Source organism: Diabrotica virgifera, chromosome 1 (genome assembly GCF_917563875.1).
Source record: "Diabrotica virgifera virgifera chromosome 1, PGI_DIABVI_V3a".
NCBI lineage: Eukaryota > Metazoa > Arthropoda > Insecta > Coleoptera > Chrysomelidae > Diabrotica > Diabrotica virgifera.
In genome coordinates, this window is record NC_065443.1 from 277,085,174 (window position 1) to 277,098,717 (window position 13,544).

The following is a 13,544-nucleotide window of genomic DNA, read 5'->3' on the forward strand; positions in this document are numbered from 1 at the left end:
CAAAGACGAAGAGGATGGTTCTGTCATTGCGTTAGAAGGAAAACCACCTGGCAATCGTCCACCGGGGAGACCACCAAAAAGATATAGAGATAGCTGGCAGTCTACCTCTCAAGAAATACTTCAACGTCGGAATTAACTGATCGACAGATCTACAACAATTACAAGAAGAAGAATAAGGTTTCAAAATTATTTCTTTCTGGTGTTTCGTTTGCCATTTGGACAGACATTGCGTAAGGTGACGTATAAAAGGTTCTAACAGAAGACAGTTACGAATGGACGAATTTAGAATCTTACGTTCTTACATATTCAATATACGCCATCTGAATCTCAATATACACAAATATGGTATTCGAATGATATCTCCTAATTGTTACCTGTCAAAAAGAGTGTGTATATCCTGATACTTCAAAGCTCTATAACTCAGAAACGATTAATTTCTGAGCCTACTTGAACCACTTTTACACGTGTAAAGAAGAAATACACCAGGAATATTTGTACGAATACGACAAGCAATGAGACTAAAACTAATAGTCGGAGAGATAGAAGCGGATTTTGTGCGTGATACGTAATATGGAAAAACTATACGGGGATATGTTGAATTAGTCGTGTACATGACTTTCACCAACGGTCGGAAACCAGAGTTGGGGCCGAGGGTAGTTATAAGGGGTCAAAGTCGCGGATTTTATTATTTTTTTATGACGCTCATGATCGAGATAGTGCACCAAAATTTGGGAATAAGTAGGTCATGACGTAACTAAGTAAAATCTCTAGGGGCGGAACGCTGCGTGGCCGACAAAAGGGTGGGGGTAGGGGTGAATATAAAAAATATAAAGGGTTTTTGCGACGTTCGTGATTGAGATAGTGGACCAAAATTTGGGAATAAGTAGACCATGACATTACTAAGTAAAATCCCCAGAGCCGGAAACCAGAGTTGGGGATGAGGGTAGTTATAAGGGGTCAAATTCGCCGTTCTTATTATTTTTTTTTGTGACGCTCATGATCGAGAGAGTGCACCAAAATTTGCGAGCAAGTAGGTCATGACGTAACTAAGTAAAATCTCCAGGGGTGGCACTCTGCGCGGCCGACAAAGGGGTGGGGCAGGGGTGAATACAAAAAATATAAGGGATTTTTTGCGACGTTCGTAATTGACAGAGTGCACCAAAATTTGGGAATAAAGAGGCAATGACATAATTAAGTAAAATCCTCAGAGCCGGAAACCAGACTTGGGGATGAGGGTAGTTATAAGGGGTCAAATTCGCCGTTTTTATTATTTTTTTTTTGACGCTCATGATCGAAAGAGTGCACCAAAATTTGCGAATAAGTAGGTCATGACGTAACTAAGTAAAATCTCCAGAGGTGGCACTGCGTGGCCGACAAAGGGGTGGGGCAGGGGTGAATACAAAAAATATAAGGGTTTTTTTTGCGACGTTCGTAATTGACAGAGTGTACCAAAATTTGGGAATAAATAGACAATGACATAACTAAGTAAAATCCTCAGAGCCGGAAACCAGAGTTGGGGATGAGGGTAGTTTTAAGGGGTCAAAGTCACAGTGTGTATTTTTTTGTGACCCGGCACAACATTAGTCCCCCACGCAGCGTTCCGCCCCTGGAGATTTTATTTAGTAATGTCCTGATCTACTTATTCCCAAATTTTGGTGCACTATCTCGATCATGAACGCCAAAAAAACCCCCATATATTTTTATACTCACCCTTGCCTACCACCCCTTTGTACCCCAAGCAGCGTTCCGCCCCAGAATATTTTACTTAATTACGTCATAACCTACTTACTTCCAAATTTTGGTGCACTATCTCCATCATGAGCGCCACAAAAAAAAATAATAAAAACCGCGACTTTTACACCTTATAACTACCCTCGTCCGCCACTCTGGTTTCAGCCACTCTGGTTTCCCCCTCTGGGGATATTTTGGTGCACTATCTCAATCACGAACGTCGCAAAAACCCCTTACATTTTTTATATTCACCCCTGCCCCACCCCTTTGTCGACCACGCAGCGTTCCACTCCTAGAGATTTTACTTAGTTACGTCATGACCTACTTATTCCCAAATTTTGGCGCGCTATCTCGATCATGACCGTCACAAAAAAAAATAATAAAAAACGGAAATTTGACCCCTTATAACTACCTTCCTTCCCCACTCTGGTTTCCAGCTCTGGGGATTTTAATTATCTATGTCATGGTCTACTTATACCCAAATTTTGGTGCACTATCTCAATCACGAACGTCGCAAAAAAACCGTTATATTTTTTATATTCACCCCTACCCTCACCCCTTTGTCGGCCACGCAGCGTTGAGCCCCTAGAGATTTTACTTAAGTACGTCATGACCTACTTATTCCCAAATTTTGGTGCACTATTTCGATCATGAGCGTCATAAAAAAAATAATAAATTTCGCGACTTTGACCCTTATAACTACCCTCGGCCCAACTCTGGTTTCCGGCCGTTGGTGAAAGTCATGTACACAACTAATTCAACATATCCCCGTATAGATTTTCCATATTACTTATCACGCATAAAATCCGCTCCCAGCTCTTAGACTATAAATTTTGTGTCACATTTAAAAGAGGTCATTTAGAACATTTTTTGTAGCTTTGCGCATTTTTATTACCTACTGGTACTTTCTGTTGTTGTTACAGTTTAATGTTATTTCTTGAATATGTATTAAAGAAATTAAAAATAAGTGTCAAGATGTTTTTTTCATAAAAGCGGTGGCTCGTATGGAAAAAGAAGAAGACAATTTTTGTGAAAAATGTAACAAAGAATTCAGAAATTATTTGTATTTTGGGGCTTACCATTTTTTTCTTAAAACAATTGAGACCATTACTCGTAATATGCGCCAATCTGCATATAAAATTCCTACTGGTATGGTAAAAAATGCGCAAAAAAATTTAAAATCCCCCAATTTACATTTTCATGTCTCAACTGGTTTAAGAGCAATAAATAAATCGTCAATAAATAATAGACTATTTCCTAATAAAAAGAAAAGACCTAAAGATGATAAAAGACGTAAAGGTAAAAAGAGAGGCTGACATAAGCAGTGACCATTACTTGCTTATAATGGAACTAAGGGTGTACACACATAACACAACAGAAAAAAGAAAGAAGATAACTAAAGAAAAAATAAAAAGCTACAAATTAAGAGAAATAGATAGTAAAGAGGAATACCAGAAGAAGTTAACCAAACAGTTCGAGACTATAAAGGCAATTAACACAGGAATAGAAAATAAATGGAAGCAATTTAAAGAAATCATATTGAAAACAGCAAAAGAAGTATGCGGAACAACTAAAATCACAAACATATATTCGAAGAAAAGTAAATGGTGAACAGCGGAAATACAACGTAAAGTGAAAGAAAAGAAAAAAGTATGGAAAATGTATCTAAAAACCAAATCGGAGGACGATTTCGAAAAATATAAAATGGCCAGGAACGACATTAAACAAGAAATTAAAACGGCAAAAAAGAAGTCTTGGGAAGATTTTGGACACAAAATGAATGAAAACTATTTTAATAACCAAAAATTGTTCTATGGTACATTGAAACCGCTAAGACAAAAGAAAACACATAGATTAAGAAACATAAGAGATAAAGAAGGAAATATATTAACTACAGAAAGAGAAATAATGCAAAGATGGAAGCAGTACTTTGAAGAACTAACAGAATGGAAACAATATCAACATGAAAGAGAGGAAGACATGATCGAAAATACAGAGGAAATGCAGCAAATAACAAAAGAGGAAATTGCAGAAGCCATTGACAAATAAATTAAAATTGGGAAAATCTCCAGGCCAAGATGAAATCACAGCTGAAATGTTAAAGTACATGAGTGAAAATTCAAAAGAAAAATTCCGAGAACTACTAAATGAAATAATCACAGCAAAGGAACTACCATCTGATTGGAAAACAGATATAATAGTACCACTGTTTAAGAAAGGAGACGCAAGAAATTGCGAAAATTATAGGGGTATTACATTGACAAGCGTTCCTGCCAAAATATTCAATAGAATAATTGAAAAAAGCCTAAGGGAAAAACTAGAAATAAAACTAGAAGAATCCCAGCATGGCTTCAGAAAAGGAAGGAGTACCCAAGATCTGATATTCATATTGAGACAAATAGGAGAAAAACTATTGATGAAAGGCAAAGAGATACACATATGCTTTATTGATCTGAAAAAAGCTTTTGATAGAATAAGAAGGGAAGATATATGGAAATGTTTAAAGAAAAATGGAATAGAAAAGGATATGATAGAAATAATTAAAGCCTTATATAAAAATAATAAAATAAAAATAAGGACTCACAATCAAGAATCTGATGAATTCCAGGCAAAGATAGGACTAAAACAAGGCTGTGTACTAAGTCCATTACTTTTCTCAATGGTACTAGATAACGCAATAAAGCAATGCAAGGAGAAATCTAAAGACATGATATTGGGAAAATGGAAAATGAACAATGTACAAATACAAGAATTACTATTTGCAGATGATATGGTATTGTTAGCTGACACGGAAGAGAAACTGCAACAAATAATAAACACTTATATAAAAGAACTAAGAAAAATGAACATGGAAATAAACACAGATAAAAGTAAAACAATGGTTATGGCAACTACAAAAAAAGTAATAAAAATTAAGGTAGAAGGACAAGTTTTGGAACAAGTAAACAGCTACAACTACTTAGGTACAATTATTGAAGAAGATGGTAAAATAGACAAAGAAATAAACAATAAAATAGGAAAAGCAGGGACAATTTATAATACATTAAGAAATACGTTCTTTGGAAAGAAAGAGGTACCCAAAGAAGTCAAAACACAAGTGTACCAAAAAGTGGTTCGACCATCAATCGTCTATGGGAGTGAGTCGTGGACGCTAACAAAGAACAACAAAAGAAAAATCAAAGCTACAGAGATGAGATTCTTGAGAAAAACAGAAGGGGTCACACGAAGAGACAAAATAAGAAACGACACAATAACTCAAGCTCTAAAGATAAAACCCATAGAGACAATTATAGGGGAACGACAGTTAGGATGGTTGGGCCACATCCACAGACTAAACGACACAAGAATAACGAAAAAAGTATATGAAGTCAGAGTACAAGGGAAAAATAAAGTAGGTCGCCCAAGAATGAGATAGGAAGAACAAGTTAGACAAGAAGCAGAGAAGAGAGGACTGCAATGGAGTATGGTAAAACAATTGGCTCAAAATAGAACAGCATGGAAAAGAAGTATCAAAGAAGCACCACAAGATTAAAACATATGGACAGAAAAATGGGTCAAATAAGTAATCTATATTTATTAAAATTGTATTGTTAAAATAAAAGTTTTGTATAATTATTAAAATGTATTGAAATGTAGATATTGAACTAGTTGTAAACAGCCCAACACCGAAAGGTACGAATGGGCTTAACTGATTAAAATAAAATAAAAATTAAATAAATCGTCAGCTTATAAGAAAATTTTCAACAGCCACTATCTCGGAAAGGAAGCATTTGCGGACATGCGTTTATGTAACAAACTGTCATTATTTTTTCATGCAGAATCATACTCCCTGAAGTTTGTTCGCATATTTACTAACACCTGTATATTATTAAAAAATGTATTATTCAAATGTACTAAAAATCGATTCTTTTAACTACCTACTGTAACTTCGAATCAAATGATTTCTAGGTCTTGGGAAACTGAAAAAGTTTTGATCAGTGTGATCAAAGTTACGTCTCTGCAAAATTTCAGCCAATTTAACTAAAACTACTTTTAGATAATAAAATTGCTGGTCCGACAGTTTGTTTTGTAAATTCTGCTATACATACGTTTTGTTGAGTTTTAGATTCGATCTCAGCTCTAATAGAGAATTATATTATAATTTAAGTAAATTCATTCTCTAAGGTATTGCTTTACAAGAAACACCAATGGCCTTACTAATATTGTTGATTCTGGTTTAATAGTTAGTTTCTTATTTTAATTAATTTTGCATGACTTCTATATATTTTATAACTTTTGAAAGTACAGTGGAACCTCGATAAGTCGGCCCCCGATAACCCGGAAGTCCGGCTAACCCGGACCGATTTTCATCGGACAAACATTTCAACAATAAAAATGTATGTATTATGTTAAAACATTTTATCTGCAGCCGCTTCTGGAATGTCTTAAAAATATCGAATTTCATTGATAAAACTTCCCTTCAATCATAATATAATAATTGAGAGATAATGGGTATCTGTGTAATTTGAACTATATGATAGTAAAAATGACTCATGCACACGGCGGCGGCAGAGCGACATTCATTATCGCAAACAACAGGCACCTGTTATTCCTTTATTTATTTTCAACTGTCTTTTAAAAAATTGTTTTTTAAACAATGGTCTTTTAAACAATGAAAGAGTCACTGTTCTTAAATTACATAAGCAGACCAGACGAAATTATTGACACAACCAAACTGACTGAGTTTTTTTACCTAGAAATTAATAATACTCTATATTGTCTATACTAAACTCTATACAACCATAAGTAATTGTGCATATATATTTCATATTATTTTGCTTATAAGGGACTTTATTTATAAGTATACCGTATTTTATTAATTTTTACCATGCTCTCCGGCTAACCCGGATTTTCGATAACCCGGATCAGCCGCGGTCCCGATTAATCCGAGTTATCGAGGTTCCACTGTAGTAGGTACTTTATACAGTGCGTCCATAAAGTAACGCATAAATTCATTATTTCGTAAACCGGCGACTTTAAGAAAAAATCCGACACAGCTCGATTTTTATTTTTAAATTATAATTTTTTGTGTTCAATTATCTATTCATTAATATAAACATTAACATAATTATTTAAACAGTGTGTTCAAAAAAATTGTTTTTATTTAAATTAATTGAGGCAAAAAGAAGAATGTTTATAATTTACTTAATTCAAAATACGCTTTACCGTTGTCAGAAAACAGGAAAAAATATTTATTTGTCAAATAAATATTGCTTTTCGCTTAAATTCAATGTTAAAAAAATTAATTAAAAAATTATAAAATTTATTTGTTAAATAAACATTATCTTTTCTGTTGTATTAAAACACTAAAACGCATTTTGAAATAAATAAATTATATACATTCTTCATTTTGTCTTAATTTATTTAATTAAATTTTTTTTGAACACCCTGTATAAATAAATATGTTAATCTTTATATAAGTGAATAGAGAATTGAATACCCTTTCAGATGAGCTATCACATGACCCCTATTCTCATTTAAAAATTCTTCGATTACGTCATCATTCCCAGATGGATGACGTCACTTTAAACGACATTTTTTATGAATTTCATTACATAACAGACAAATAACGCCTCTACATATACATGTTGCAAAAGTAACAAAAAAAGATTAAACGTAGTTTAGATCATCTTATTTGTATAAAAATGTAAAACACTGCAGGTTGTACTTTGAATTTCTTGTGTGGGAGTGGGTGAGATATATTAATTTATAAATATATTATTACATTTTTAATTTTTTTTTCTTTCAGAAATAAAGGTTGGCCCTGATCATCATAACAATAACGTTGTGGTTGGAGGTAAGTTTTACTTTTATTATTATTTGGTATTTTGCTCTTTATGCTTTCTATTTTAAGTTAGCAAAGTCGTACACTTTCTTTTGACAACTTGTTCTTAAAAGGTTCCTGTGTTGGTAGTGTCATATACGGTGAGCCAAATTATTTTGGAACCTATTTTGATCTTAAATGACTTTTTAATTGTGTTCCAATTTTGATGATTTTTTTTTATTATTTAAATTTATGTGTCTCGGCAGCAATGGCCATTGACACAAACAATATTGGTTATACAATAATTAATTACAATAAGGACTTAAAACTAATTATTATAACAGTTAATTTCTAAATCTTAAATAACATAAGGTAAAAATTATGAAGAAAAAAATTGGATATAAAAGCGTTGGATACTATAGAGACGTACAACTAATTATAAAATTGCTTCGGTCTTCTTGGGATACTTCGGACGTTGTTTAGTCATAGTAGCAGTTGCATATGAACTAGTAAGATTACTGGAAGAATTGGGTCCAGACATGGTGTTGCTAACAGTGGGGGAACATTGATTTAAATTGTTACTCATGTACTCAAAAGTAACTTGAATTTGTTTATATTAACGCTTTGGATGTCTGGAAATAAGTGATAACCTTGGATACATCACTGCAATACTGGTTGCCTAATCGTTCTCGTCCGTTGGGACGGGATAACAACAGTGAAAATTATTGACAGTTTGACACTGAATATGTTTAAGTTGGAAGATTATTAAGTAAAACATCTTTACTGACCGAAGTTACAGCTTGTTCTTGATGATTAACACGTAACACAATTGTTATTAGTCACTATTTGAGCAAAAACTAATTTTGATAACTAGTATTTACAGTAATAATTACAAATTTCGGCACCAATTTACAGATCGATAAATACACGTTCTGACGTTCGTTTGACAGTCCTTGATGAAATTTGAAACCTATATTGATATTGCACATTTAAATTAAAATTTACAAGATTGTATATTTTTATTTAAATATGCGCTATCAATATTGGTTTCACATTTCATTAAAATCGGAACAAAACTAAAAAAGTTATTTAATTGTTAAGGGTCACGGAGCAAAATGCAAAATTTTGACGCATGTCAAAATTTTTAATGTGTTTTAAATGCATTAATTTTTTTCGAATCCTGAAAAAACTAATAAGTATTTTTAAAAAATTTAAACGCAGAATGAAAGACTACTTTATTACCGAGGGCCAAAACTCCCTTAGAATAAATAAAAAGTTTCTTTTGAATGAAATATTTGCAATTAAAAATCACACTAAATTTTCTCTTTTATTTTCACCCCCCCCCCCCCTCCTGTAATTCAGTAAAATAAACATTATAGAAGTTTTCAGGGACTTTTGGCCCTCGGTAATAAAGTAGTCTTTCATTCTGCGTTTAAATTTTTCAAAAATACTTATTAGTTTTCCCAGGATTCGAAAAAAATTAATACACTTAAAACACATTGAAAATTTTAACATGCGTCAAAATTTTACATTTTGCTCCGTTCCCCTTAAGGACAAAATGGGTTCCAAAGAAATTTGGCCCACCGTGTATTTAATAACTATGGGAACTATATTCTGCTAGGAGATTTTTTGTGAAAGATTGTCTGGCGCCTTTTTTGATAGTTTATTTAGGTTACCAACTGTGCATGGCAGTATTTTACTGCTGACGAGAACTAGCCTTACACCCCCTTCAAAAGTAAAGAATATGTATGTAAATCTCTGAAAGGACTATTCATTTCTTTAATTAAAAATATATTTTACTGTTAAAAAAAGGCGGCTGACGTCATAATAATGTATACTTTTGAGACACAGTGTATACTGTATACAGAGACTTTATTTTATGTAGCGAATATTTTAGCGTAACATACAACTAAAAATGAAACGTTTTAATGTAACTACCCTTTAAAAAAGATAAACGCTTGTGAAAACCTTTTAGAGTTACCCTACTTAAAACAACTGCTACTTTATGTACAGTCAGTTATATATTACAATTGCTATTTAGAAGTACGTAAAGCGTTTCTACAGTTCTCCCTTGCCTAAAACTTTTACATTTGTAACATTGTGAGCTATAATAAAGCTCGTGAATTTGTTAAAGGGACTAACTTAAATTGAATAAATGTCAAAGTGTGTAAATCAGTGTAAAAAACATTTATTTATATGTCTAATTCCTTCATACACTTCTCCAAGAAATTAACGCACCATTTCAATAAATCAATTTTATTTATTCTTCTTCTTCTTCTTCGTACTTTATAAATAGGCTCATAATTGTTTTACTTCGGTTTTTAGCCTCAATTGACGTTGTCTGACCATATTTTCCTCGGTCGTCCCACAAGGGCGGATCCAGGGAGGGGCCATGGCCCCCTCCGGGAAACTAAAAAAATATAAATTTAAATATTGGTACCTAGTTCAAATGTTCTTAGTTTCAAACACATATAATATGTATAAAACAGGGGATAAATATGTTTTCTGGACTAGAATTGAAAAAAAGCGGTAACAGAAACTTCAAGGATGACATAGGATGTTTTATAAATCAAAATATAGATAAGTGCCAATTGTTAGAACGATCTTGGCAGCCATCAAAATCCTATCAATTTCCATATTTTATACACACAAAGAACATAAAAAGAAATGAAGCGTTACTTGGACCACCAGAACTTACAACAAAGGAGTTGGCTGATATTTTCAAACAGTCAAAAGGGATTGTATTACAAGTATTGAATTTTATTTTTCTAATGAAAAATATGGTCATAATAAAGGGATGACAGCCGAAAGCCTTGTCATGAAACCTTTAACATCTTTCGCCAAACTCATGGGCAAAGTCGGAGCCATACAAATCCATGAAAAAACATCATATCACAAGAAGTGCATTGAGGTTTAGGTGGATTTTCTACAAAGTTATCACAACCCGCAAAAGTCAGTCAAACCAGAAAGACTCTCAAAGGTCTAAACAGACACAAGAAAATAAATAAAGACTACGACCAATAGTAGAGCCTATAATGTTCTTAGGTCGACAAAATATTCCTCTAAGAGGCTGTCGTGATGATGGCCTTCTGCTTCTGGACGAAGATGCTGGACCTAGCAATGAGGGGAATTGTTAAGATTTAAAATCTCATCAGGAGATAAGACTATTCAATGACACCTATCCGCAGCAACATACATTAGTAACACCAGTCAAAATCAGTAATTAATAACATGTTGTGGTGAAGAAATAATTGAACAAAACATGAATCAGGTTCAAAGTGCAAATTATTACTCTGTCATATTTGACGAAATAACCGACGTATCCCACGTAGAACAGCTTTATCTAAATTTGAAATACATACACAATAACAACATTCGTGAAAACTTTGTCAAGTTAATTGACGCGTATGAGAACATAAAAACAATTATTAGTGAAAATCAAGAAAAAGGGGAATAAAAAGGCCTGACAGAGTGACAGGAGAAGCATTGGAAAAAATAGTATTAAACTTGTTGAAAGAACTGCACTTGGATCCGATGAAATGTGGATGAATCGGTAACAACTTTAATAATACTTTAATAACGATAACTTTTGAATGTCTTTATAGAACTCAAAAGTGTGTAAAAAGTGCCGCCAAACTCACCATTTTAACCGTAATTTTTAAAAATTACCCCCTGGCCCCCCGGTACACTTCCCCAAAAAGTTCATGGCCCCTCCCGAAAATCGGTCCTGGATCCGCCCTTGTCATCCCAATGATCTTATTCCATTTGGCGATTTGTCTCTTGCTATTCGTACTATTCTATTTTCTGTCATTCTTTCTATGTGTTGATTCCATTCTATTTTGCTTCTTTTGGTCCACATATTTATTTCCTCTATACCACATCTCGCTGGTATTCCCTCACTTCTTACTCTGTCTTTAGAGTTTGATTTGATATTATTCGTAAGACCACTGCTGTTTCCCGCAGTCTTTTTGTTTTCGCCGTATCTGCTCTTGTTTCCGCTGTGTACGTCATTATCGGTCTTATCGTTGATTTACATATCCTGTTTTTTCCGCTGTGAGGTATTTGTTTCTCCCCAGATTGTGTTGTTGAGACATCCTGTTGCTCTGTTCGCCATGTTTATTTGCTTTTGTATTTTTTCTTCCACTTTTTCGTAGCTTGACAGTTATATTCCCAGGTATTCCGTTTCCATCATTTGTTCTATGAGTTTGTTATTTACGACCACTACAACCAGTTTACATCGTCTTGGTTCCGCTGATATCACTATCGATATAGTTTTCTCTATTGATATCACCATGTTGTATATGAGCGCCGTGTCTTCTAATTCTTTAATTATCTTTGTAGGCCATCTTCACTTTCGGCTGTTATGATGGCGTCGTCGGCGTGGCATATTATCTTTATTTCCTTTTCTCCCATTCTATATCCTCTTCGTCGCGGCGGACTCTGGCTTTCCATGAATGGTTTGGGTTGTGTTGCCGCTGTGGTCTGTGGCTTATTTCCAAAGTCCTAGCGCCGTTCTGTTGAAATCACATATCTTAGATGTCCATTTCATCCAATTCCAGGTCCAAAGAAGTTGATAATGATGGGCCTAGTGTCGTTCTTAAGAAACTATGGACCGATGCTGACACCAGCCTAAAATCCACACCAAACAGTGACTGTATCGGTATACTATCGGTTGCTTTTGGATCTCATCTGATTTGATACTGTGCTGTGTTCGAGAGTTCTGTTTATTAACGTATTGTTGTGTAGTATTTTAAATATTGTAGCTTAGATGTTAAGTTTCTTGTTCTTGTATAGATTTTTTAATTATCACTACGAGCACGAAATAAGGAGGATTATTACTAATTGAGGACTACCAGGCTAGACCGCAGCGGCGAGAAATACTGTTGATTTTGAATCGTAGTTAAGGCATAAGAAAAACAGTCGCCGCCGTGACCAATGTTATTACTCTGGGCTAATTAGCAAAATACAAGAAAAAGTTATTTACCAGCAATTTTATTGCTGGAATCGAATCTTATGATTGTATATATTAATAATATAGGTATGCAAAGTCCGCAGATAGTGTGCTACTTTTTTTATAAACAAAATGGCGCCCGAAAATCGTGTTTTTTTTCAATTTTTGCTACATAACTCCAAAGATTTTAACTTTATATCAAAAACACCCAAATAAAAATTGACCGTAATTAAATTTTGCATAGAGACGAGTTTTTCCCGACTTACTTTGATGAAAATTTTCCCCGGAAAATGCGGGTTTTCCAACAAAATCTTTAATTTTCAACTAAAATTTTAGATAAGTAATTATTAATCAATAATTAAATAACTTAGTAATATAAAATCGCTTTTTGTATAGATTATAATTCCAGAAACCGATGGAAATTTAATGAACAGTTTAGCAATAATTGCATTGTTAATTAAAAATTTACGGTCGCTATAATAACCACAATAGTGATACATAAGAATAACTATGATTTTTGTAAAAAAAAAGATACGGTACCTATCTAATGCACTATAAAGAATTGAAATTGGACTATTTAAGCGGCCTCAGGAATATTTTATAATTATAAACAATTTTTTGGCTTATACACAAATATAATCTCTCAGGAAATATTAAAGTAAATTAAATTATAAAAACGGTATTGGAAAAAAAGCGGCAGAATACTTATTTTAAAAGAAAAACGTTTAATTGTGATAAGTGGTTCCTAAGATACAACCGGTCAAAGTTGACCGGCATTTACGGCAAAGATATAAACAATAGGATCATAATTTTTAAACCATCACCTTTTTATTTCTGTGCTCTTTCTCCACACTAATTTTCAAATCTTTAAAGTACTCGTAACATATATTATTATAATAAAAACTATCGATATTACAAGTGAAAATTGCCAAAAATAGCAAAATTCCAATCCAAAAGTAAGTTGGAGAAAATGTAATCTCAAAGCTCAAAATTGGTATACGTTAAAAAATGCATTTTCTCGGCTTCCCATGGAGCAATTTTCTTCATTCCTTTTTTGTT

At 33.4% G+C, this 13,544-nt stretch overlaps 1 protein-coding gene across 1 annotated transcript in view; it reads left to right on the plus strand.

Annotated features, from left to right (window-relative positions):
* The window catches only part of LOC126893426 (uncharacterized), a 111,501-nt gene that overhangs the window by 94,795 nt on the left and 3,162 nt on the right, over window positions 1–13,544 (plus strand). The window contains exon 4 of the mRNA XM_050663604.1: window positions 7,520–7,567. Coding sequence (XP_050519561.1) covers window positions 7,520–7,567 — 48 coding nt within the window. The remainder of the gene's footprint in view (window positions 1–7,519; window positions 7,568–13,544) is intronic.